Genomic DNA, 25,787 nt, shown 5'->3' with positions numbered 1-25,787 from the left:
AAATGATTATGTGGTTTTATTATTCTACCTGGAAAGCAGCCGCAGCTTGCTAGGTATCACTTCTGCCAGTATTGCTCTCAAGAACAGAAAAGTCTGACTACACGGTTGATCAATATTGAAGTCTGACATTTGCAGTAGATAGAAATGACAGATCCGAGGTAGCAGTTTTAATAATTCTGATAATGAAAATGTTGTGCCACCTGCCAGAGAAATGGAGAATTGCTGCTTGTTTAGAACCCTATGAGTACTTTTTGGGGTTTTTTTCCCCACTTATTAGATTAGGATTAGCATCCTGTAAACACCATTTTAAAAGCAGGCTTTATTCATATGCAACATACTCCCACTGAATCCCAGACAATCAGCTGTCGGGAATACTTTTGCACTATTTCTGCTGCAAAGGTGAGTTCTAGTTGAGAGGTATGCTTAGCAATGAAATGTGAATAAAACTGAGCTTTTTAAAACCTTCACCTGTTAAATTAAGCAAGACAACAAAAAATTAAGGAGAAATGTGGAAAAGGTACCAAACAGCTTTAAAGCGGAAGATGCTTTTGCCATCAAAAAAGCACTTCCATACCATTACCCCATTTCCAGTGGAAATCTCAGTCCCAGACCTCTTTACAAATCACGTACAAACAGCAGCTCTACTTAACTCATTACTAACATTTTTTTAGTTATGATGGTGCATAATCCCTATCTCTTCAGATCAGTTTCCCCTGGGCTGACGACTGCAACAGAAGCTTGCTAAAAACCACAATGCTTTCCCTCCCAAACGGAAACTCCAATATTTTAATGTTTAGAATCACTCTAAGAGACACCATTTCCCATCATTTAACTGTGTATTAAAAAAAAATGTTTTCATAAAGGTGCATGCAGTGAACTGTACCTCATTTTCGCCACACTCAGAAGGTGTATCCTTGTGTATAGCCATCTGATACTTGGCAAATAAAGTGGCTGATTGGTTGAAGGATGATTTGAACTGGGGGTCCTCAAAGGAGACAGGTACTAACCTCACCTTCAGAGCAAGGAAAATACAAGCATACTATTTTGAGTACATATAATCAGATAATATGCTTCTGAAGGTAAGGCTAGTGAAAGATCTCCTCCTATCCACTTCAAAGCCTCTGAAGTCAGTTTTCTACTTTAAACATAGTAACGAGAAAATCCTCCTACAGGGGAAAGTCTGATAACTACCACTAAGCTTAAACTAACTGTTGATACTTTCATTAAAGAATAAAAATTGTGTAACACTAGAACACTTCAAAGCATCAGTTTATTCAACCTGTTTTTTGACCAAGTTATCTAACAAATCAACCACAAATTTTATTTTCATTGTACAGTCTTCAAGGACTTTTAAAATGTATTATTTTTAATGGCACATCGCTCATTGCCCCAGTTTAGCAATTATATGTTCTTGCTACATATACTTTTTCTCCAAACTCCTGAATTTTTTTCTTTATAGTATTAGAGAGGTAATGTCTGACAGTTAACTATTACACACCACCTGGTCTTTACAAGAAGCAGTAACGATGTGTAATTTAGATGGAGCGCACTGATTACTTCTTGAAGGGCTTAAATCGAAAATGAAGAGGTTCATAAAACTTCTGTGAACCTTAAACCAACAATTTGTATGTGCGATAAAGTCTTCACTCACATGTTGGCCCCAATCATGCTTGTTCCTCCTTATGGAAGCATTCAAACCAAAGCCAATGAGACTAGTTATCAGGGTAAGTGTCCAGCTCGTTGTAGTTTTTAATGAGATTTGTATTTATAAGGCCCACAATATCTATTGCCAAAAGCCTTATCCTCTCCATCTCTTACCCAATAGCATCCCCACAGAACTTCCTTAACTTTTCTGTCTGCAATTAAGACCAAATATTTGTGGCACTCACAAAGAGATATCAAAAGAATTTGCACTTTCAGGATGTTGATTTTATTTGATACAGTATTTTACATGCTCCTGAGTATACAATGGATATAAAATCCACATTTGTTTCTCCTAGAAACAAGACACATGAAATGGAGGGGAAGCTGAGCTTTGCATAAAATTCATTTGGCCTTCTGACCTGATTTATAGTTGGTTTATCAGGTGGGTCCTTGTGAATAACCATCTGGTAACGTTTATAGACCTGGTAAGACTCCTGAAATGTGGCTTTGAACTGTGAACTTGGTGGAGATGATCTCACCACCCTCACCTTCAGAAGAAGTTAAACACATTTATTATTACAATATCATACAATAAGTATATATTTATACATATACAAACATCACAACAGAGAGAAACACTGAATTCCTGCACAAGGGCCCTAACAATTTAACTAATATCAACCAATTACCTTCCATTCTTCAGCTCAATTAAGGCTATTGAAGGCTTTTACATTTATACTGAATAACATACAAGGTTTTCAAACTGCAAATTAAGGTGACTAAAATGCCTATAGAAGAACTACACAGTTCTCAGGCAATAATAGTAACAAATGGTATGCAGATTGACATTTTAAAGAGATATTCTGTACTTTTTAAAATCTTCTCTTGTAGTTTCACACTATACCAAAAAATACTTGAAGGACCCATGCATTTGGAAGACTCATATCTGTGCTCTTTAGATAAAGACTATGGTTTTTTGCAATAATCCCAAGGGGATTTCTTGATATTTTTCAAATTCAAAGAGGAAGACGAAACAATGTTTCCATATTCAATTATGAGTTACTTGTAATAGAAAGTTACCATCTTCCCCACCATCAGCCTTACACAGACAAAACTAAAATAATTATTTTTAAAAGAATCTGCAAATTAAAAATTGCTCTTAGTAAAAATGATTGCTCCCTAACCAAAAGAATGCTATCACAAGAGCAACAGTGCACTTCTTTTCAAGCCTATTTAAGGACATGTTCATTTCAAAAAACACTTAATTTTCAGTATGGTTCTATTTTCACAAATAGCATTGGTTCTGATCTACAAAAAAACCCAAAACAAAACACCACACGTGACAGCCATAGTAAGGAGCAAAGACAATATGGGAAACCACTGGAACGATCCTCCTTCTAATTCTCCCTGCATCTTCTAAACGAAGATGTTCAGACAAATCCATCATAGTTCTGTTACACAACTCATCAGAAAATCTGGAGGAGTTAGTGAGATGGATCAATTTCACGGCTTCTTGTCAGTTATTCAGGGTGAATCTTTTAAGTCATCATCACTACCTCTTTGAATAATTACCAAAAGAATATTAAAAAGTTAACTTCCAATACCATAATTGATAATACTAATTCCAGGAAAATAATTATATTCAGATAGTTTTCCAGCTTCCGGGGGGGGGGGGGGGGGGCGTGTTAAGAAAAAAAATTGGTTTTATGGGTTAGAAACTCCAAAAGTCTTTCAGATGAGTGTCTTCGTATTACTAATAGATTTAATGGCAACCAGTATATTGAGCAAAATTTTCTACCATGACTTTTATGGCTTCCAAAGACATCAACACATATCAATGACGTTTATAAAAAGCAGCTATCTTCTTATCTGTTTAGTTTTATGAACAGTTACTGCCTTCTTGTCAAGATTCATTAGCATAGATAGTTTAAGTATTTATATACTGCAGAACTAAACATTGAATCTCTTTCGTCATTCGACACTCAGTTAATTCAAAGTCTTTCATTTTCAAGTCACACTGCATGAAATCAATTTACAAGTTATTTTGGTAACTGTACTGGTCTCTGCTACAACTGACTGCAAGTGCAAGAATACCCTCTTGTGGTTACACAGAGCTCAGCTGCACCACATATACATCATGCAGTACCACATATATTCCAAGATTTAAACTATAACCATTCCATAAAGTCACAGATACTAAACACCTAAGCATTTCAAAACCTCCTTAACTAGACCTTTTCTTAATTTGCTTCCAACAACAGTGAATGAGACATTACCTCTAATTTGTGTGGTGCATCGTCAGGTAAAGAGACAAAAACGAAGTCTTCAATGGTTTTAGGTTGGTTTGTTTTAGATTTAGAGTTTTGCAAGAGGAAAACTTGATCTCCTGCTTGAAGGGGAGAGCCTTCAAACGTGCACATCTGGTTCTGAAGGAGTTTCTGCAGTTTTCTTTCTTTCCGTATGTCCTTTGCTTTTCGACACGGTGGCTTGCTCAGGTCAGCCCCTTTGCCTGCAAGGGCACAAGCAAAGAATTAAACACCACATTTTGCAATAAACAAGTAGTTCTTACATAATCACTGAAAAGAAATGGTTAAAATCACCATTAATTGCAGACCGTAGTCTGAACATAATACGTCTTTCCCATTTACAACTACCGACAACGCCTGATGTCAAACTAAGTTGCAGCAATTTTTCCTCTACAGCTGTTTAATGCAGCACTTTAATATAGAAACACCTTGACCATGATTGTACTCCAGAGCCAAGGATATATTTAAAAACTAAAACGAAAAGACTTCCTGCTAAGTCTGTCCTTAAATCATTTTGCCACATCCCCCCCTCAGAAACAAAGAAAAGCTCCTGTTTAATGTATGGTATGATGGTGTACTACATCCAAACAGCTACAGGATCAGCTTGAAATACTGAAAGAGAAAAAAACACAACCACAAAACCTCGCAGCCAAATTCACAGAGAATTGTTCTACTGCATTGAAAACCCAGGTGGCTACACAACAGCCTCCTGTAGAAGGCGCACACACACACAAAAAGCATTTATTTTTTGTCACCTGGAGTCCTTATGCAGTACAGAGAAATGCTGCCAATGCCAGCGCCATTAGTGCCAATGCTACTAACATCACATAAAAGAAGAGTAAAAGGCCACATAAGCTTACCTCTTTGCTTAAAATTATATTCAGATTGCCTGGTTTTACTAATCGATTCACTTTTATCAATTTACCTCCATCTTTAACAGATCAACTGTTTATAATGTTCTATTTGTGAAATGCTATTTACTTAAAAGAGAAGTCAAATCTAGAAAACAAACGGATCATCATGGAAAATCGTAATTAGTACTACAAGAACTTAGTTTTAAAGGAATATAAATCCAAAGACGTGCACAAATAAAGATGTAGAGTGGTCCAAATTCCTCAACAAAGGGACCAGATTAATTTTAAAGTTAGAACAGTAATGTAAGATAGAAGTCAGGATATAAGAATGCCAGTACTAGAAAAATTAATACAGAATTTTCTTCAACTAAAAGCGGGGGGGGGGGTGGGGGGGGATAAGATGGTGCTGCCTCTCAGTGCTGCCTGTCATCTTTCCTTAAGTTTTGTACATCATTGCTGGCTATTCCATGTAGCACACAAGTAACTGAGCAGCATACCTCACCCTAAAAGCTGTGTACGAGCTGTATGCTGGAAACAATGGTGGGAGAAATAATCAATTTTCAAGGAATACCTGTCTCAGCCTGGCAGGTGCTGCTGCAAGTTCCATAGAAAGGGAAAGTTGCACTCAAAATTTCATCAGCAGCCAGCTAATGTAATACAAAATAACTCGAATTCTCCATTTTTTATTACTTTTTTTTTTTTTTTTAAAGGCAGTGGTAAATGAGTTGGAGGCCAAAAAAAGAGCCGTAATATTAAAAAATTGAGAAGGAGAGGAAGAGTGGAAAAAACTACTCACCTATAGGGAAATACAGTCATATATCTTGCACAGAACAAAAACTGTAACAAATATTATGACAAACTGCTGAAGAAGTCTTTTATGCCATTAGCTTTCTCCTGAAATCCATGTATTTGCAAAAGACACACTGGCAACTTTTGAAAGGCTTACCTTTTCAAATGGGAAAGCACCCTGAACGGTGAGGTGCTTTCATTTGAAGCATTAGGAAGAAGACACATTTCCAACTCTGTTAATATTTATAAGAAATAAAGAAGAATCCAAACCCAGACTTAACTACAGCTTAGCCCACTTTACTCTCTTAGAGGCCTGGAAATTACATGGAAATTGTTTTTTCCAGAACTCCTATGAAAACGTAGCTAGAGCTTTCTCTCCTCTTTCTTCTTACTAGTAACTTATCAGTCAAAAGTGACATCTTTATTGTCCTCTACCGGCTTCAATCCTTCCCATGGACAATGGGAACAGCGATATCCTTCTTCAGACTGGAAATGGGGAGAGCACTGATATTTTAAAAGCTCATTGATGTGTTTAAGAGTCATTTCACCTGCAAAGAACTGCAGCCCTCAGAGCTGCTGCCTGCATCTTTCTTTACCAATAGATACACCATAGAAATTGGCAAAATATTTTATCAGTAAGGCTGTAAACTATTCTTTTTAATGTGCGTGCCATACTGAATTTACAGAGTTTATAAGTGCACTCCTGGGGCAAGTTAGCAGCAAGCTCTTCATGGCTCACCCAGAAAAGTCCCAGCCTGGTTCTGCCATGCAGACTCCATGACAACTGAAATGTTGAGAGCATCTCAGGGACTTGGAAAAGGAGCTAATACCACTTTGGCACTCTTCAGACATCCTACAATTGCACTAGCAGATTTTATGATGAAGTGTTCTCACCTCTCAGCTAAGGTTTTTGAGTATGTTTCATCCATACAGCTAAAACTATTCACCAGAAAAGGACAAATATTATGAGGAAATTACAGACATTGTGTGACTTGTCCATGGGCAAACAAGTCAGAGGAAGAGTTTATTTAAAATACTCATGATACATTTGAAGAATGTTTGAGTACTTCATCTGTATCGGGATCTGTTTCATGTCTCTGAGTGTGTATTAATATTAAATATGATCTTCTATAAGCTGTAAGTTAGCAAGAAAAACTTCTTAAAACAATGAATGTGCATATAGACATAAGCAAACCTTCTTTTCTATCTGAAACTGTGCAGAAACAGCCCATTATTCCTACAGGACAATGACCTGTTTTGTTTATAAAGGAATAAAAATGCAATTAAACAATCTTATTACGGAATAAAGTCTACATTTTCCAAGACGAAAACTAAACATCTTTCTATCTGGAAAATTTTAAACTGAATTCGACCTGTGACACCACCTACCCTTAAAAAAAATTAAGGACAAATTAAATAAGCTTTCTGATGCATTTATTATTCACCTTCATATTTAATTTAAAACCTCCAAAAAGAAGCACACTAATGCATATTTCTCCTCTATAAAAGTAAATCCCCATTTTCCAAAACAGAGTACAAACAATGTTTCAGGCTTTCTTTATGTGCATTTCCAGTGTTTCAAGTTTTACCCAATGTTATTCTTAACATCACTGAAGATCATACCTCACCTTTTTCCAAAAATGGCAGGTTTACACTAATAATTTATCCAAGACTGCCATCTGCTGTCAATATCCACTTAGTTTGCTTCCAAAGTGAAGTTTACATAACCCAAAGTTTGTCATCAAATATTATAAAAACAAGAGGGTTTTGAAAATTTGCACAACAACTAAAATTTATATAAACTATAAACTATATAAGGGCTATACCAGTTTTGACTGCATTTTATAAAATCAAAATATAAAATACAATCTTAAAAATCCTGGAATGCTTTTCCAGGAAGTAGTGCTTCTATGCAGCACTACTGGTTTTCTGATCAAGCATTTCTGAAAACTTTCCTTTCTGTTTAGATGCCAAATTGCTTGTTAAACTGGTGAAAACTTGATCCAATTGGAATGAGTGTTCATTAAGGAAAAAACAATATTATTTTACTTGAAATTAGCCACCCTAGAAGGAGACAAAAATCTTTGTGAAGGAAAAAGTACTTTGAAGTTCTCATAAATACTGGCACAACACGTAATAGGCAAGTGAAATTAGGAATTAGTATGACATCCCAACACACGCAGAAACTCTGAAGTATCCAGTCTCTGCTAGGATTTTAACTATCATTACTCGCCATGTATTGGCTAACTGTAATTCAGAAAATACCCTTTATTTTTCTGAACAGGCCATTGTAGAGGCTATGCAAAACTGGAAACATGACCTGTAAGACAAGGTTGCCTCATCTGCAGCCTTTGGGCCACAAAGAGCCTGTCAGCAATTCTACCTTCTTTTCCAGTGCAGGTTGTTGGTCAAATGAATTATTCTGGTAATAATCCATCCACCCCTTACCATCTTCCTTCCAGAAATCACCCATGTCCCACAAGAATGCAGCCAGGACACAAGAGAAGCCATAAGAGAGGCAACCCACAGCACTCTGCAGACACGTCCTGGTAGCAGTAGTTTCCAGCATTTCTTTTTTCCTCGAGGACCCTCAAGGACTCCTCTGCATGATTACACCACGCAGAGGATCACCCACCAGCTGTGACATATGGTCTTCCCTGTCACAACAAGCTATGTGAAAAGCTTAACACCACTGATTCGAGTTTTTACATTGCACAGATGTAGATTCCAGGCTCTCATGCCACAGCAAGAGGTACCATAACAGCTATAACACGAAAAAGATTACAGTCAGATGACTGACAAGGAGATTATCCTTTTTTAGGGTAAAGATTTCATGTTTGAACTCAGCCCAAAGGCAGCATTTCAGAAATCTTTACAATTACGATACAAAAGCTTGACTGAGGGATAACTTCCATATTGAAAAAAAAGTGACCATACTATTAAAATTAGTATCATACTAAAAATTATTATTAGTATATTAAAAATGCCACCAATATTCCATGTACTTTCACACAACAGTGTAGAAATGAACAGGCATTTACCTTCAGGTTTTGGCACATGAGAGCTGTAGCATTGCATAAATGCATCAGAAGTAAAATGAGGGAGATCGCCTTACTTCTTGTACATACTTACTGCGCTTCCTTACAGAAATGTAATATTAAGTCCACAGCAAGAAAAAAAAAAAGGAGAAATTGCTACAGTTTTTCATAATGTCACATCCTCTAGTGACATTGCTTTTCTAATCTAAAGCTAGCCAAAATCTAAAACAAGGCAAGCTCCCAAACAGATAAAAAAGCTCAACTAGAAAACGTCATTCTTTATAGAGGACCAGAATCTGTACTTTTTTTTTAAATCAGCAGAAAGCCGTACAATTTTCTTTAAGCCTATAAAATAACAACACAACAATACACTGAATGTATTTCCAGTGCCAGTTAGATCTGTGGCAAATAGTCTATGAAAGTGTAAAAAATATAGCCTTAAACAAGTTATTCACAGGGGTGTATTCACAGGGTGTAAACAACGCAATTTGTATTACAACAAGATGACCTGCAGAAATGTAGAAATGTAAAAACACCACCTAGGGTGTTTTTCTTGGGTCTTAAACTGGTTTCCCACTGCTGCACAAGAGACAAGATTAAGGCTTAACCTAACTCAGTAACTAGCACTCCTGCAGCACCAGCCAGAGCTGTATCCAGCTCTGAGTCTTGCACAACCAGGGAGTCCAACTCAGGGAGTTGGACTTGATGATCCTTATGGGTCCCTTTCAACTTGAGATATTCTATGATTCTATGAACCATACATACCTCAAGGTACCTACAGCCTGAGTCACCACATCCTATAGAAGAAAGGGAAAGCTGGATGTACATCTTACTCTGCACACAAAAGTATCCCAAACTGGAAACTGGTCCCAATGGCTGATGAGATTCAATCACCTTGACCCATCTGACTGCAATCTAAATAGCTTACAGAAAACTATCAGCTGTAGATACATATTCTCAATAACTAAACTAAAAAAAAAAAAAAAGAATATAATGAAAATTAATGCAACTTTCAGGAAAAACTAAGAAAACAAGTATAACACGTAGCACCTTGCAATTTATACACTATAATTCCATGAATTGGGAAGAGTATAGGGAATAAAAAGAAGCAATTGTTGATTTACTAGGCAAGATAAAAAGAAGGACTTCAACAACAGGCGAAATCATGATAGTATATTCCAGTTACTACCAGAAATTTGACTACCTGGCTTAGGTGGTGCATGAACAATTTTAGCCGAACGTGATGGTTCTCCAGGGACTGGTGTGTCTTTATCTGCACATATCTGAAGAGAACCCGATTCCACCTTCTGCACATTCACCTCTTCTTTTGTTTCTCCTGTATCCTTATCTTCATTCTCCACCCCCTCTGTGTGATCCACACTCAAGGGAGTCAGTTCGGACTGACTGACATGAGATTCACTTTTATATGCAAAATTGCATGCGACCACCTCCTCGATATGGGAATCCATAGGCTCGTCTGTAAATAATTAAAAACTGCATGAGTTAATTTCTCCCTGTATAACCACAGCTCACACTTTGCACAATTAACATTAATATTAAATTAACTCTATTCCAATTTTACAACCGTTTTCCAACAGATAAAGTGACTGTTTGCAATAGTCTGAAAACAGAAAGCTTCCTCTATGACCCTGAATTACTAGCAGCAACTCATTTATGAGAACAGTTTTATTTTCTCCACTAAAATGGGGCAGGCAACTAATCTCATGCCCTAACTTCAAACGAACAACAACAACAACAAAACCCCAAAAAACCTAACACACACACACACACACATAGACAAAAGAGGTAAATTATAATGATTCAGAACCAACACAACAAGTTCCACCACAACCGAGAATAGCTGGTTTTGGTGTTGGATAAATGCGGTGTGACTGTTCGATCACCTGAAGACAAACCCTCCTTTCCCTGCTTGTTCTTCTTTTTCTCTGCCACCCACTGTCCTGCTTAGTCCCCTCCAGATTATCACTTTTATGACAGAGGTAAAAACAGGGTCTAATTCTCTACGGTGCCCAGGTAGAAAGTAAGTACGTGCCCAAAGATGAAAAAGAAAATAAGCTGGTCTATGCAAAAAGTAAGGAAACGTATTCTTCAATAGAGCAAGTCAGCTGCACAATTTGGTCTCTGAGCTACATAGTGTTCTTGATTCAAAACACGCTGTAAAGACACAACCTACCCAGACCTTTATAAAGGGGTCTCTATACAAAAATCAAAGCATATTAGCCATTCAATCACTCAAGCAGGTACTTGATCCTCCTTTCAAACATCAGTATGGGTTTTCAAACACTAAGAATTTCTTACCTTCACTCACTACCTTTGAAACATCTCCTTTGGAAATAAATTTCAACATTTTCTTCAGAACTTTCTTGTGAGATTTGGAGGTCTGAAAACACAAAGCCTGGCACCTTAAAAAGAAAAAATTATGACCATTTCTTTTGTGAAAGATTATTTCAGAAAAAAAATGTTAAGGAACCACTTTAAAAAATTACACTGTATATGTATTTTCTAATTATTTCTTAAGTTCCCCTATATTAAGTGGTCAAATATTTTATCAACACTTTTGAGTTAATAAAATTATGTTGCCTTGTACTGCGTAATATCATTCTTTATGGCATGTTTTGTGTGTATATCACTATAATCACTAAAATATGCCACGGTGACCTCAAGCACTGCATAAAAAAGCTTTCCTAGGAGGCTAATACACTAGAATTTTTCACTTATCCACCTCATCAATACAGCATTGATACTAACTACTAATGCCAGAAAAGCACATCTACAATTCTTCATACCTATTCAACTGCCAGCCTCTCTTATTTGGGCTACTAACGCAGTGTTTGTGGGACACAGACATACTGGTTCACCCGCAACCCGTGAGCAAGAGAGGAACCATAGGACTCTTGCTCTGGATTGCAACCCAGAAGCAAAAGGCAAGGGTACACACTTAGCAGATTGCTTACAGGAAAACATCACTGAGCCACTGATGTGCCTGTGCATAAACCCAACAACGTATATTTAGTATTCAAAGTCTCATTAAAAGTAGATAAACTTTTCAAGTATTATGTATTTAAAGCAGTAAACACAAATGGTTGAACATATTTGAAGCAGTCAAATCACTTACAGTAGTATATTTTGAGCTTCTTACCTTATCGTGTATTGAGGACAACACGTTTGATTCATGATAGGTTTGTAGACATATTTTCCACTTCTAAAAATAATAATAAATATGTATTGATTTTTTGTTGCTTGTACTACAAAAATAAATGGAAGACCAACCTTCTTTGTTGAAATAATATCAAAATATTACATGAGGAGTAACAAAATTCAAGAAGCAAGTTCAGCTTTTTGCTGCTATCCTAAAATACTATCCTTCTCAAACAACCGATTCTTTTCCTGTTCAACAGCGTCATGTTACAAAAAGTCACAGAGCACTGACAAATAGTTCTATTTCCATTAGTTATGGAAACTAGTTAACTGTTTTCACAGGCCTAAATTTTAAATCTGGATTCTAAATTGTATCTAAACTGACAACACGGCTTTGTATTTTCTTTTTAAATTTACCTTCGCCATCCTCTGTCTATGAGATCCTGGTAATCTTGAACCGTCATTGAATGTGCCCACATACCTGAAATAAATAATACAGTAACACACTTGACTGACCACAGTTATGCTTTAAAATACAACAAGTTCTACAGAAATATTACTGTAAATCTGAGTAGCTAAGGCGACTTTCAAATAGATGTCTTTCAAGGATTTGGCATACTCATAAATCTCATAAATTACTGATTTCAACACCTTCATTAAGTGTAAAACAAAACCGAAGCCAACATAAATCTTGGGATGCAATCAACTATACTGCTCTGACTGTACAAGTTAAAAGTTTACCTCTCCACCTGCTATCCTTCCCAGAGCTACACCAACAAAATAACATAAAACTGCTCCTTAATTTCGTAAAATCACTCGGAAACACTGGGCCAGAAGAACTCTTCTGAGAGGCGCTGAAGCTGACACAGACCATTCCCAGGGACCCCTCGGAGAGCAACTGCCCAGGCGGTTACCGAGCTGAGCAGAGCTCAGGGACTGTCACCTCTGCCAGGCAGAGGAATATGGCCCACTTCCCGGTGAGCTGGCCTAAGTGAAACTTGTCTGGCCACAGCTTTAGAGCCATCGAGCCTTGCCAGGCAGACGCTCTTATCTGCGGGTGAACCCGGACTGTCGCTGGAGCCGGAGGGTCAGGCAGGGCAGTTGCACCTGAGAAGTAAAACTGTACCGAGAGAACACTTAGGGCGAGATCCTAACTACATCCTTAGTTAGGGTGCATATAGTATGACAGTAATCATTAAAACATTTCACCCTTTACACAGCTTTCCCGTTATTTTTGATGGTTTGCCCTTAGGCTGGAGAAGTACTCTATAAAACCAGCCCATCAGGCGAGGTTTTCCGGCGAGCCCGTGGCCTCCGGCAGCCGCGGCCCCGCACCGACCCCGCCTCGCTTCGCAGGCTGCCCCGGGAAGCCGCGCTGCCCGCCCCCCGCAAGCCCGGCGTAAGGGCTTTCGGCGCTCCCCGGAGGGCAGGGCGGCTGCCCGCTCCGCAGGACAGACGCGGGAAGGGCGGAGGCTGCTGCCGAACCGCCGCCTCTACCCGCCGCTCGCAGGCCTCCCTCAGCTCCACCGGCACCAGCCAGGAGCAGCCCCGTAGCCTCCAGCCGCCCCCTTCGCCGGCAGCACCGGCGCGGCCCGGCCCGCTCACGGCTCCCCTCACAGCCCGCCCGGCCGCTGGCCGCACCGTGGGAGAGGTTGCCCGTCTCGTTCTTGCAGTAGCCGCAGCGGTAGCCATCCTCTCCGCCGAAGTACTCGACGATGCTCGGCGAGCTGTCGGCCGCCGCCATCTCCGCCGGCTCAGGACAGCACCCTGCCCGCCGCCCCACACGGCACCCCGGGAAGGTCGGAAACAGCCGCCGCCATCTTTACTACAGGCAGGGCACGGGCAGCGCCCACAGGAAGCGGCGGCCCCGCCATATTTACCGCGGGCAGCTGCGGCGGCTTCCCCGCACGCCCCGGCAAGCTCCCCCATCTTTAGTGAGGGCGGCCGCGCTCCCCCGCCCCCCGGGCGCGGCTCCCGCCACAGGAGCCCGGGCAGCCCCGTCCCGTCCCACCTCCTCCCGCTTACCGGCGGAGACCTTGCCCCGCTCCGAGGCGCAGTAGCCGCAGCGGTAGCCCTCCTTCCAGCCCTTGTACTCCACCACGGCGGCAGGCATGGCGCCCGCCGGCCCCGCTCGCCGCCGCGTCCCTGCCCCGCAGCGCCCCGCCCGGCCGCGGCCCCGCCGGGACGGAGCGAGGAGGAGGCGGCCGCCTTCAGAGGTGCAGGCGGTGCCCGGGCGGGCGGAGGAGGCCTCCCCCGTTCGCTGGAGTTGCATGAACACACAGCTCCCGGTTGTGCTGCAGATGACGGAAGATGATCAAACTGTTTTTGCATACCCTCATAGCCCGACCACATTTTATCACCCTCCAGAAACGGGCCCTAACAGTGGTGCTAGGAGCAGGACAGCGGCTCCCTTGGTACCCAGCACCTCAGCTGCTTGATCAGAAACCCTGCGTAATGACAGAAGGAAGGAAGAAATCCTAAAAACTCCAGAAACAGTGGTCCTCTGAGGAGCATTTTCTGGAGATAGAGCTAGACTTACTTCATTTTGAAGAAAACAGCTGTCCTGCCTAAGTTACAAAACCAAATACACACGATGGACTTAGGAAAAAAGAAAAGGAAGGAGGAATTTTTATCTGTAATTGAGACCAAATTTCCAAACTCAAACCTTGATTTCCAGAAGAGTAAGAACAGAAAGACAGTATCAATTTCTCCTGCAGCACCCAAGATCATCTAGATAACAAGACTATCACAGCAGAGATGGTTAACCGTGTAAATTCCACTTGCAGGCTGCTACTGCAGAGAGACAAGGGATGAAAGAAGGGGGATAGCATTTCCTTTTTATAAAAGCTTGTAAGTGTCAGTAAACTTTATATAAAGTAGTAAACTAAGCCATAATAAATAGAAAGTATATGGTAATAACCCTGTGACAGGTATAAACAAGACAGCTTATATAAAGTGTCAAGATGTTCCCATAAAAATAAATTTTATTTTACAATATATACATATAAAAACTTTTCTGAAGGAAACATTTTAAAATATTTTCTTTAAGGCACCTAGGGGGAAAAGGAAAAAAGAGAAGACAATAAGACAATATGCATTAAGATTTGGAACTTACCAAACAACTGTGACAATAAAATAATTCAACCCTATCGTTTAAAGGATTTTAGAGGGAACCACGCTGTCTTCCTTTCCTGCTTCCCTAAGTCCTTCTTCAGACTACTCTCCTAACAACATCAGCTGTCAGTAGGTTAAAAAAAAAAAAGTACAAAAACATAGCTATGATTCTTCACAGCACTGCATTCCAAATACAAGTATAACGTTCCAAAAACTAACTCAAGTATATCACTTAACTGACCATCAAATGTAAAAATAAAGCTTTTTTCCGTTAATTACTGTGTAGAAGAATAGATTACATTTTCTTTCATGAAGAGATCAAGAATATAGAAATGTTCCAGACGTTATACAGTTACCCTGCTTATAGTTTTTCTACATTTGTAAGTCACAGGTAGTTTCCCTGCAGTTCTTCCACATGCACAAGGAATTCATGCACTGTATCCTTATTTAGTTTGATTTATTAAAAGAACTTACTTGAAGAATTAAGCTATCTCCATTTCATCTTCATTTCTATGATAAGGTGAGCTAATCATGGGTTCTGTTATTTCATATGTTTCTACGATCTCCTGGTTAGAGATGACAAGAGTATGTAAGTTACAAGAGCTGAACTATTTCAATTTAATTGCATTTACCACCAGGTAAGTAATAAAGTTTCTCATACTAAAGCACTATTTCAAATTACTGAGTTTCTTCTGCACATTCTGAGAACCTTCCCAAAGGAAAAGAGTTGTATGTGCTAAAAACTACTTTTTGTCTAAGATTTATTACAAACAGCAAGCAGCGAGGAAATTGCATGGAGAACTTCCCCTCTAGAAGCGAGTATTGTATGTAAGGGAAGAAACAGACTCCATATTTATGTAGTCCTCACGTAAAGCAGTAAAGGCAAGTCATTGCACATCTTAAAAGCACTTAAACTGACCAGGCTTCAAGGATCAAAGATGAAATTGCTATCCCAATTCTCAGTTTTCTTGCAGTTAAAAGCATTCATTAGATTTGTGATTGTTCTGGAATCCATAAAATTAAATGTAGTGATAATATATACAGGAACACCTAGCCTCATCAGAGTACACAACAGCACAGCTCTCAGATGCATTCTTACACTTAAGGAAAAAAAAATTATTCAAAAGTATCAAGTGCTCTCTATTATACCTTCCATTCTTGATGGTTCAGAGATATGACAACCTGGTTCCGTGCTCCAGCACTATGGTCATCCTCTCTTCCCTCATTGTCTTTTGAAGGTTCTGTTCAAAATACAGTATTTGCATAGTCTTTACACTTGTAAAGTCAGTTTCCTCCAGGAACACAAAAGCTTCACCAAAAGCAAATCAATTATACATGCTCCACTACGCTAGTCTCTATCAATAGCCCGTACCATATGCTTCTTAAGAAATGTCTTTAGTCTTACCTCCTAAAAATTTAGAAACTAACATTTTCCAGAGTCCCAGAAGGACCTAAGTATTTAATCCTTTATGAAATCCCACCAAAGTCTGTGGGAATGAAAGACCTTGTACGTAGGATGGCATTTCCTTTTCAACCGTTTCAAAGTTGCAGCACTTCCCAACTCAGATAAACAAAGGAGACTCCTTGCACACAAAAATATCTTTTCTCAGCAAAGTGTAACAATGTTCATATACTTATTAGCAAAAATATCACTTAAAAGGAAATGTAATAATCTTTTATTTCTATTAATAGAATTAATTTGTATAGATCAGCATAATGGCCTTTTTCCATATTTTGATATTTAAAGAGACTGAATCCTTTCAGTTCCTCTCATAAATCTCTTATGCCTTCAATTACATTCACCACATATCCCCAAATCTCTACTCTTGCAGCTAAAAATACACCTAAAATTTGTGAACGCATAAGATGTAGCTACTTTTCAATGTTGTAACAAAAACAATCATAGTCTTTTAAAGCTAGATTTTACCTATTATTGGCAATTCATCGTCATCCAGCTTTAATCTTGCAAAACCATCCTAAAAGACAGTTGGATTTAAAGTTTCAGAAATTAGAGCTAATTAGGATAATGCACTGAGATTTCATATTTTTAATTAATATATTACATAATAATAATCAGGTATATATATTGATAAAGAGTCTTAATTGGGATACCAAATAAGAAAAATTATTTAAATATAGCACTTATTCATAAAGAATGCAGCTGATCTAGGACAGTTGGTAACTGCTGGATTATTAAAAATTTGTTTTATTAAAAATCATTATTATTCATTAAATATACTTGAGTCAACCCTTCATACTCACATCACTATTCACTATAAACCTGAATTTAGTCAAAATGTATTTTTAAGTTTTTTCTTTTCCTAAATTCATTTTATTTATTAGACAAAGTATAGTTTGACGTGCAAATCTACAGATTCGAAAAGCACATAAAACACTACACTGACATACTTTCCGACAACCTCAATAACTCTTCTGTACTCTGTGACTACTCTTCTATAATCTGAAATAATGTGAGCTAGAATCCCTTTTTGAAAACTGTGTTGATAGCAAAAATTTCACTATTCTTTTGTTTGGTAAACTGACTGTAATAGAAAAATCCAATTAAAAAAATCAGTCTGTTAACTCTGTTTTCTTTTTTATTCAATTACCAAAATATCATAGAAAACAAATTAGGATTCCTAATATTTAAATCCTAATCTGTCAATATTGAAGCCATAAAAACAACAAATCGATATTTCTAAATAATTCCAATATCTAAAATAAGATTTCAAGAACATGTCATGCCTTACCCTTATAATGAAGGACACATGAAAGATGTTTTCCACAGTGCGTGCAAAAGAGTTTGGATCAATCACAAGATCAAAGAAGGAAATAGGTGTATCAGCTAGAGATGCAAAAATGGGTTTGTTAAAAAAAAAAAAAAACCAAACAGGTGGTATACACAGAGCTAATATATGTAAACACAAACTTAAGAAAGTCAGTACCCCTTTTAAAAGCTAACTGAATGTTTGTCAATTTAGTCACAGTGCTGAATTCCCAGCTGCCTGCAGAAAGAAACAAAGTTTCTAACGAATATTATTTTCTTGTCTTTTGCCACACACATATACATACACAGTGACTATTTGATTGCCTTCTAAAAAATGGCATGCTCTAATAAGAGGGAGACAGTAGGATTTAAATTTACTTTGCAATCAAACAGCAACTGATTAGTGTTCATAAAAAATACATAGTCAGTATATATCCTTCAACATAAAGATTTCTACTTGCAAACTCCACCTAATTCCATTTCTCTAGTGTAACCACTCTTAACTGTAGAAGATTAAGAGTATTTATTTTCTCAAGTTAATGCCTTAAAAGCTTAATTGAATCATACTTACGATCATTTTTAAAATGAGTTTGCAATAATCCCAAGATCCTCTCTACTTCTTTTTCTGTAGCTTCCTGATGAGACTCCTCCATTTTTTTTAACTGGAAAAAAGAAATATAGTTTCACTTCAACTAACCACTGTGGTAAGACAAGACTATGAAAAGGGCCTTTTATGAACGTGACACAAAAGGTAAGTTTTTCTCTGTACGCCACACCTGCACAGTTACAGGCACACTTAGGCAAGCATGAGAGAATTTACGAAGTGCTTTAGGAACTAATTCCCATCTTACAACATCAAGCTGAAAGGCCACAGGTTGCATGTTTTGAGCCTATTTACAGGTCTACGCTTACTTTCCAATAGTTCTGTGGAATTGGGTTACCCCTAGTGGTACATAGTCTGTGAGTTTACCAAAGAAGTTTGTTTATAAGCGTAGAAGGGCAGTTCATTAAGAGCTTTAACTTTTTTCAGAAAAGGCACCTAAGCGTGCATGTAAGAAACACCACGGCATGAAGTTTGATATGATCAAAGGACAGGATTATTGTGATTTTACAGATTTGTTCATTATCTGTAAAGCAGGGCACTCCAAATCGGCCTTCAAGTACTGTCATCAGCAGAGCACCAAATCACAAATTTCAAGCGCAGTCTTCAGTAACCTGTTTGCTGTTCCGCTGAGCTAACACTTTCCCTTTGACCACCTTGCAATAAAGCAAGCTACAGAAACTTTCACACATAACTATGTATCTAACACAGATTAACTTGTGTGCTGATCAGCAGTGTTTACCTAAGCAAACCACAAAGAGCAGTCACTTCCGGAAGCAACTCTCAAACCTTCCAGCTCCTCTTCTTCCCAGTACAAACCGTATCAGAATACTTTTTATCACTATTTGGATTATTATGAAGTAGCCTGTATTTAAAAAGACATACTCAAGATTTTGCCTCTATGTACTGGCATTATCAGCCAGAGGTTCCCCATAACAACATGGTTTATTTTTTCAAATTTCAAATGTAAGCCTCTCTGTAAGTATTCTCAGACTTTTGCCTTTCTGCCAGAGTAAGACAGAAAGAATAGGGAAACAGAAAGCAGAGAAAATAGTGGTTAAGTGAGCTAATTAGTTTGCTGCCATTAACCACATTTCTGTGCAAATGCCACACACTGTTAGACACTTTTTAAATAAAACTTGAAAACATGCTAATGTTTCCAAAAAAGAAGTTTCTTTTTTGTTTCCTTTCAAAGCAACAAGCATCAGAGCAAATAAGCTAATTTGAACTTGAAAAATCAGTCTGTAAATCCTATTTCTGAACTTGAAATCAGTCTGTAAATTCTGTTTCCTTCCACTCAGTGAAATACTGCAGTCCATACAAAACAAATCAAGAAACCTAGTAATGAAGTCCGAATCCTTTAGTACCAAAAAGTTCGTAACTACAAAACCCAAAACAACACGAGCAGAAAGATTTAAAAGTCACTTGTAATAGCTATGCCATAACAAATCGTTAATAAAGATAACACTTCACAAACCTGAGCAGGCATTGCCCGTCTTTCTTCTCTTCCTGTAGCTTTTTTCTGCCTCTCAATCCGTTGCCTTGGTACAGGAGGATCAGACTTGAATGATCCCAACCTAACCGAAATAAAAAGAACACATATATAGAAATATGTTTTACATTGTATGCTAAGAAATCTAGACACTGAGCAGTTGATCTCCTGATAAAAGTGCAAAGTAATGACGGATATCCAAAAATAAAGCCTCATCACATTTAGAGATCTCTGTAAACAACCATCCCCAAAAGTTGTTCCCGATATATGTTGGTAGCCTCATACCAGAATTATCAACAGATGTATAAAATTTAATGCAATTATTCCCACTTTTTTTTTTTTAACCGAAAACTTTAAATCTACTTTTCTTAAAACTAGTTAAGATATGAAACAGATTATATGGTTCATAGCCTTCAATATCTCCATTTGAATTTATTACAAACTTCTCTGCCTGAAAACTCTCTCCATACAATATTTACCTCTTTTTCATCTATTGTTTAGTTTCTGTAAGTTCAGGTTTGCAGCAAGTTTTAAAAAAAAAAAAAAAAAAAAAAATTAAAATATAGTCAATCAATAGAACATTCAGTACACTACAAAGGGATCCAAAGTTTCTCATCAAACATGTGTGTAATATATGTGCCAGATTTAAGCACCTTCTTGAAGTGCTCACCTCTCTCCATTGACTACATAAGGAACTTAGGCTCCTAACTTTGGTTGCCTTGAATCTCCACCAAGTTAGATGCCTAAAGGAGAGACTGTGAATTGAGACTCCATTCAAGTTAGTTCAGCAGGTACCCAAAAATTCTGCAGCACATATTTTTCCCTATCTTGAGTGAGTTGCAACTGCTCAATTTCAAAAGTCACGGACTGACTATGAAAAAAAAATAACTCAGGCCTCAAATAAGAATAGATGGCATCAGAAATAAGTAGTTCTTTTCCTAAACTGAGAATGACACTTTATTATTTAAAATTAACACTTTGGGAATATTCACACATCCTCCATCAAAAGAAGCCCATCATTACTTAAGATGTCAAAATGCAACTAAAGAGAAAAAAAGTCTTTCTTGCAGTCAGTTTTGTCTTAAGATCATAAAAATGATTGCAAAATATACTTATCATCTAGAGCTTAAAGCTTGAAAGTGCAAACACAACTTTGAGATATCTCAATTAGCTATCCAACATTAAATATCACATACTGTATGATCAAATTATTATATTCAGCAACTGTCTTACAATTACAGTGATACTTATTGGGGGGGTGGAACAAATGTAAAAGCATAGGCAACTGAATAATATTCTATCAGCTTTACTGCTGACAATTTAATTGAGCTAAATCCTGCTATTGTAGGCTGACTTTATGAGAGATTTAAATTGGAGTGTTGTCTATAAGCCAGGTGACTAAGGGTCATTTGGCAGCAGCTAAGACGACTCCTACTAAATGGGTTGCCTGAGCATAAGGAGAGATGACGCTGATTCTGCATAAGGCCACTTGCCAGTAATCAGGTGATTTCTTCTGAAGGCAGAGCCAGAAAGCAAGATTCTAAAAGGCAACCCATTAACACAGACATACAAGAAGAACTGTAGGTCTCTTCATGATAATACAATCATCAGGTAAAAGATATAGACTCAGACAGACTGATCTTCCATAACTGTCTGGGAAAGGAAAAACAAATAAACAGGTTCCTCTATTCATGATTCTGGTTGCAGCTTGTACAGGGAGAGAAAGATGAGGAAAGAGTCAGCTTTTAAAGGAAAGAGGATCACTTCTATTGGTTTTGGTCTGAAACAGGTAAATCAAGAATACCTTACTATGTCTACTAGATACAAGTGATATTATTTTGTAGCCAAGCCAAATAAAAATCAAAGAGAGAAATGTTATGAAATACTTGGGAGACAAGGAGTTCACTGTACCATAAGAACAGAGACCACACAGAAGTTCTTGTTTGACACTCTGTGACCCGAGATTAAACTCTATTCAAGCCCAGGGCATTAAAGATAAGAATCAATTAAGGCCATTAGCTTGTGCTGCATTATATACTATTTCCTTAAATAAACTTACATATAGTGAAAAGAAGGTGCTCTTCTGAAGTACTTTTCTGTTTCTTCTCCCAGTTTATGCCAGGCATTACTAGGTAAGTAGCCACCTGAAATGCCCTCAGAATCACTATGATCTTCTTCTACTTCTATGCGATTTATACCCATGAAGGTTAGCTACAAAAGAAAAAAAAGCTGCAATGAAAATTCACTGAAAGAAAGATCAGTAGATACATTAATGGTGAAATATCGTATTACTGTGTTTGTCCTGCTAGATTAATATTTAATATTACTGCATAAGAACCTTGACTTTCCTGAAGATACTATGAAAACAGAAAAGCACTCACATACAGACTTGTGTTCAGCAAGCATCAGCAAGCAATGAAAAAAAGAGCTATAGGTAAATAAAACTGCCTATATTCCAATAGAATTTCAATGATGTATGAAGTAGCAAAGCATTACTTAAATTGTACTATAAAGCTAAGATGCCTCACAGTTTCTGAACACCACACACTCGTAGGAAGCCCAGCTCCTCAAACACTATAAAACAACTCATTTGGCCCAACCCTGCATCCACCAATCCAGACTTGCCCAGGAAAAACTTCAATAAAACAATTGAACTTGATGGGTTTTTACATTGCAGAGCTCTAGACTTGACCAAAGACTCGCACTCCTTAGTAATCTACTGTAACATAAGAGAAAATTTTCAGGGGAGAAGACAAAAGTCTCCTTCAGAGCTATTCTGAACTGATTCTTCCACCCAGTCACAGTACAAAGAGACAAACATGTCAAGTCTAAAAGCATGCAAGTAATCCAAAGTCCCATTTCATGTCAGTGACACAGGGCCTTGAGAACTCCATCCAAAAACGTATGAAGCAGTGCACAGGATAAAGAAACTACTTAGCTACTGGGAAACTACAAAACAGTGGATATTAAAAAAGTGCACAAACTACCCTAAGAGCACGAACTGATTGAACTGTGATAAGGTAGCAGCAAAGCAACAATGGAGAGGGATGTCTGCATTTTAAGTTAGATTTTCCTCTATGCATATTGGAAATGCCTAATACATAGTTTAAAACAATTAACAACACTAACGTGAAAGTTAATCAAAGAAATTCATAAGAGTGTTAAATTCCATCAGAACTGTCATGTACTGACTGACAGTCTGAGGCTTTTATTTTATGATTCTGTAACAAATAGGGCAAACCTCTAGCAAAATTGTTGGCAAATTCAGAGTCTGGAACTTACCAAGTCTTCTGCAAATGCTAGTGAATCAAATGCTGTCATCTCAGAGTGCAACTCATTGGCCTTCTCCTTTCCTAGATTTGATGCTAAGACAAGAAATTGGGCATCCAGCGCAGCCTCTCGTGCACAGGAAACTGTTACAGAATAGATTTTATATTAATAATATGAAATTGTCAAAAATATAATAATAAAATTTAGCATACAGACTACCCTGGGTATAGAACCTTGTAAATAATTTTATTCCAATGACCTCTAACACAATTACTTACATAATCCTTATAATATTTGCATTAAAAAAAAGAGAGAGAGGAAAGGAGAGGATGACCCTGACAAAGGCAAGCATGGAAAAATAACACATTATCTTAAAGAATAAAATGCATTTTTCATTTATATGTTTTCCATCCCTCCAAGTGAAATGAACCGCTCTACATTAATATCTTTTCATATGTACTACTTACATATATTGTTCTACAGAGTCAAAGTAAAGCAAGGAGTATTTCTAAGTACAAATAAACACTTAAGTAATGATATTTATTTTCTCTTATCAACTTATTCAAACAATTCCTCTTCAACTAAACATATCTATTTCAAGTTACACTTGAAAGTATAGAAGGCCAACTGTCCTTCTATAGGCCAACTGTCAAGCAAACACCTCTAATAAGGACCACAGAATTTATTTTACCTCCACTGAACAATTTATTGGCTTCTTCCAAAGCTTCTGTCAGTCTGTTGCTTTTTGAAGACAAGATATCCTCACGATTTTCTGGGGAGAAGGGACACAAGTGAAATCCTAAATTACTTAAATATAGAAGCATTGAGAAATACATACTTACACCTTAATCAAACCTGGCTGGTTCATAGCCCAAAATACAGAATATAGTTATAATACATTAATTGCAAGACTATGTAGGCTCTGTTTTTATTAATGCTTATGCATTAACTCAGTTTGAAGGACTAATTTTCCATTTACTTCAAGGGAATAAGATTTATATGGTTGAATATATGTTAGCAGATCCCAGATTCCTCTTGGTTCCAGTAAAATATCTATATCTGTGTCAAAGCAGCTACCAGATAACATAGTTTTCTGTATGTTATTCATCTTACCCGTAAGTTATTAAGGATTTTCATGAAAGAAACAAACTAACCCCCAAAAATGCATGCTTGGTGATTTCTGAAAATCGCCATGTCAAACAGTTACTTATACGTAACAGTATACATGTGATTTAACAAGGCTTTCAGATGTTCAATTCTGAACAGCTCACAGCACTGCTTTTAAGGACGTACATCATACTTGATGCATTGACATACCACTGTTGTTTTTCTGCATAAACACAGACAGGATCATCCATAAACTGCATTGCATTCTCTTGTAAAACAACCCTATAAATTTAGCAAATATGCAGAAAACAACCAACACCACATGCTGCTAAATTTGGCAGCACTTACTCAACCAACCATTGTTATGCTTTCATGAGAAAAACAGCACACTCCAAACATACACGGGAGAAGTACTGCCACACCTATCTAGAGAGATGCTAAAAATCCCATAGCACTTTCTGGAAAGCCTAAGAATAACTTTCTGGTGCAGGCAGATACTGGTACCTGCAGTTTCAAATTAACACTCAAACACCATGAACGCAAAATTAGAGGCCTTCAGTATATCTCCAGGTCTAAAGCTGATAGTTCCCCTGCATCAATGCAGTACCACACGTTGCGTGCAGTTAAATCCCTCATAAACTTGTTATCCCTGGGCACGCAAATGCTTCCTGGGAGACAAATTTCGACCTAAGTACAGGCCCAAATTTCAGCAGGAACTTGGAGTTCCCACGGAAGGTTTAAGAGTTCCTCAAGCAATAAGGACAGGCTACCAGCCTGGCACCGAAACCACTGCCCCGGCACCCACCCGCAGCCCCCTGACAGACAAGGAGGCCTCCCCGCCGGGGGAAAGCCCCCGGGGCCGGGCACAGGCCGGCGGCCCCCACCGCGGGCTGGGCCGCTCCTGAGGGGAGCCGCACCCCGGGCTTACGCTGCACGCTGGAGATGAGCTCCCGGTACTGGTTCCGGATCATCCTGCTGCGCTCATCGCCGGCGCCCTCGGCGCCCTCCGGCCGCCTGGAGTTCTCGCCCGGCTCCTCTCCCTCCTCCTCGGAGGCCGGCGGGCGCGGGCGGCTCGACAGCCGGTGCTGGTTGTGCTGGGGCACGGCGCTGTTGCGAGAGGTGGACGGCAGCGAGAGGCGGCCGCGGTCCGCGCCCGAGCCCCGCGAGGAGGAGCCATCACCGCTCCCACTCGCCTCCGACATCGCTGGTCGGCGCCCCGGGCCTTCGCGAGCCGCCGCGGAAGGCACCACAGCCCCGCAGACCCCGTTACCGGTCGCGACGGCGGCCCGAGAGGGCCAAACCCGCGGGGAGGGGGCGGGGCGGGGCGGGGCGGGGCGGGGCGGGGCCAAGGCCGCCGCAGCCCGCTGCGGAGCGGCCGCTGCCGCTGCCGCCGCCGCCCGGTGAGGTTGCTGCCGGGACGGGAGACGAGGGAAGCCCGCGGTGCGTGAGCGGGCAGGCGGGCGGGCGGCCGACAGGTGCCTGCTGCGCGGCGGCTGCCGGCTCGCGCGGGCGGCGTCCCCCCTCAGGGCGCCCGGCGTCCCCCCTCAGGGCGCCCGGCGGCGGGAGGCGGCCCGGGCGTCGGCGGCCCCTCGCTGAGGTAACTGCGGCCTCGTAACGGGGCGGGAATGCAGCGGCGGCAGCGACCG

At 39.3% G+C, this 25,787-nt stretch overlaps 2 protein-coding genes across 8 annotated transcripts in view; both read right to left on the bottom strand.

Moving 5' to 3' along the window:
- The window catches only part of ATE1 (arginyltransferase 1), an 87,382-nt gene extending 73,312 nt beyond the window's left edge, over positions 1-14,070 (bottom strand). The window contains exons 1-8 of one of the 6 annotated variants that reach the window (XM_075504414.1): positions 13,816-14,070; positions 12,208-12,271; positions 11,792-11,854; positions 10,951-11,054; positions 9,836-10,108; positions 3,921-4,153; positions 2,064-2,192; positions 884-1,012 (exon numbers count right to left, since the gene is read on the bottom strand). In XM_075504414.1, the coding sequence (XP_075360529.1) occupies positions 884-1,012; positions 2,064-2,192; positions 3,921-4,153; positions 9,836-10,108; positions 10,951-11,054; positions 11,792-11,854; positions 12,208-12,271; positions 13,816-14,062 (1,242 nt within the window). In that variant the 5' untranslated portion in view covers positions 14,063-14,070. Of the gene's footprint in view, positions 1-883; positions 1,013-2,063; positions 2,193-3,920; positions 4,154-9,835; positions 10,109-10,950; positions 11,055-11,791; positions 11,855-12,207; positions 12,272-13,431; positions 13,563-13,815 lie in introns of those variants that run through there. The other 5 variants (XM_075504418.1, XM_075504417.1, XM_075504415.1 and 2 more) reach the window with 5 other exon arrangements.
- A 666-nt stretch (positions 14,071-14,736) lies between these two features.
- Positions 14,737-25,453, bottom strand: NSMCE4A (NSE4A component of SMC5/6 complex). 2 transcript variants are annotated; one of them, XM_075504421.1, is made up of 11 exons: positions 25,070-25,453; positions 23,726-23,806; positions 23,047-23,177; positions 21,824-21,975; positions 19,750-19,849; positions 18,243-18,333; positions 17,655-17,749; positions 16,832-16,880; positions 16,054-16,145; positions 15,379-15,470; positions 14,737-14,843 (listed from the first exon to the last, which is right to left on the bottom strand). In XM_075504421.1, the coding sequence occupies exons 1-10, from the start codon at positions 25,341-25,343 to the stop codon at positions 15,387-15,389; spliced, it is 1,149 nt and encodes a 382-aa protein (XP_075360536.1). In that variant the 5' UTR covers positions 25,344-25,453; the 3' UTR covers positions 14,737-14,843; positions 15,379-15,386. The 2 variants fall into 2 exon arrangements, with proteins under 2 accessions (XP_075360536.1, XP_075360537.1); XM_075504422.1 differs by lacking the exon at positions 14,737-14,843 and adding an exon at positions 14,863-15,027.
- Between the last annotated feature and the right edge of the window lie 334 nt (positions 25,454-25,787).

Source organism: Mycteria americana, chromosome 6 (genome assembly GCF_035582795.1).
Source record: "Mycteria americana isolate JAX WOST 10 ecotype Jacksonville Zoo and Gardens chromosome 6, USCA_MyAme_1.0, whole genome shotgun sequence".
Taxonomy (NCBI): Eukaryota; Metazoa; Chordata; class Aves; order Ciconiiformes; family Ciconiidae; genus Mycteria; species Mycteria americana.
Note: the sequence above shows the minus strand (reverse complement) of the source record. Positions and strands in the feature narration are given on the sequence as shown.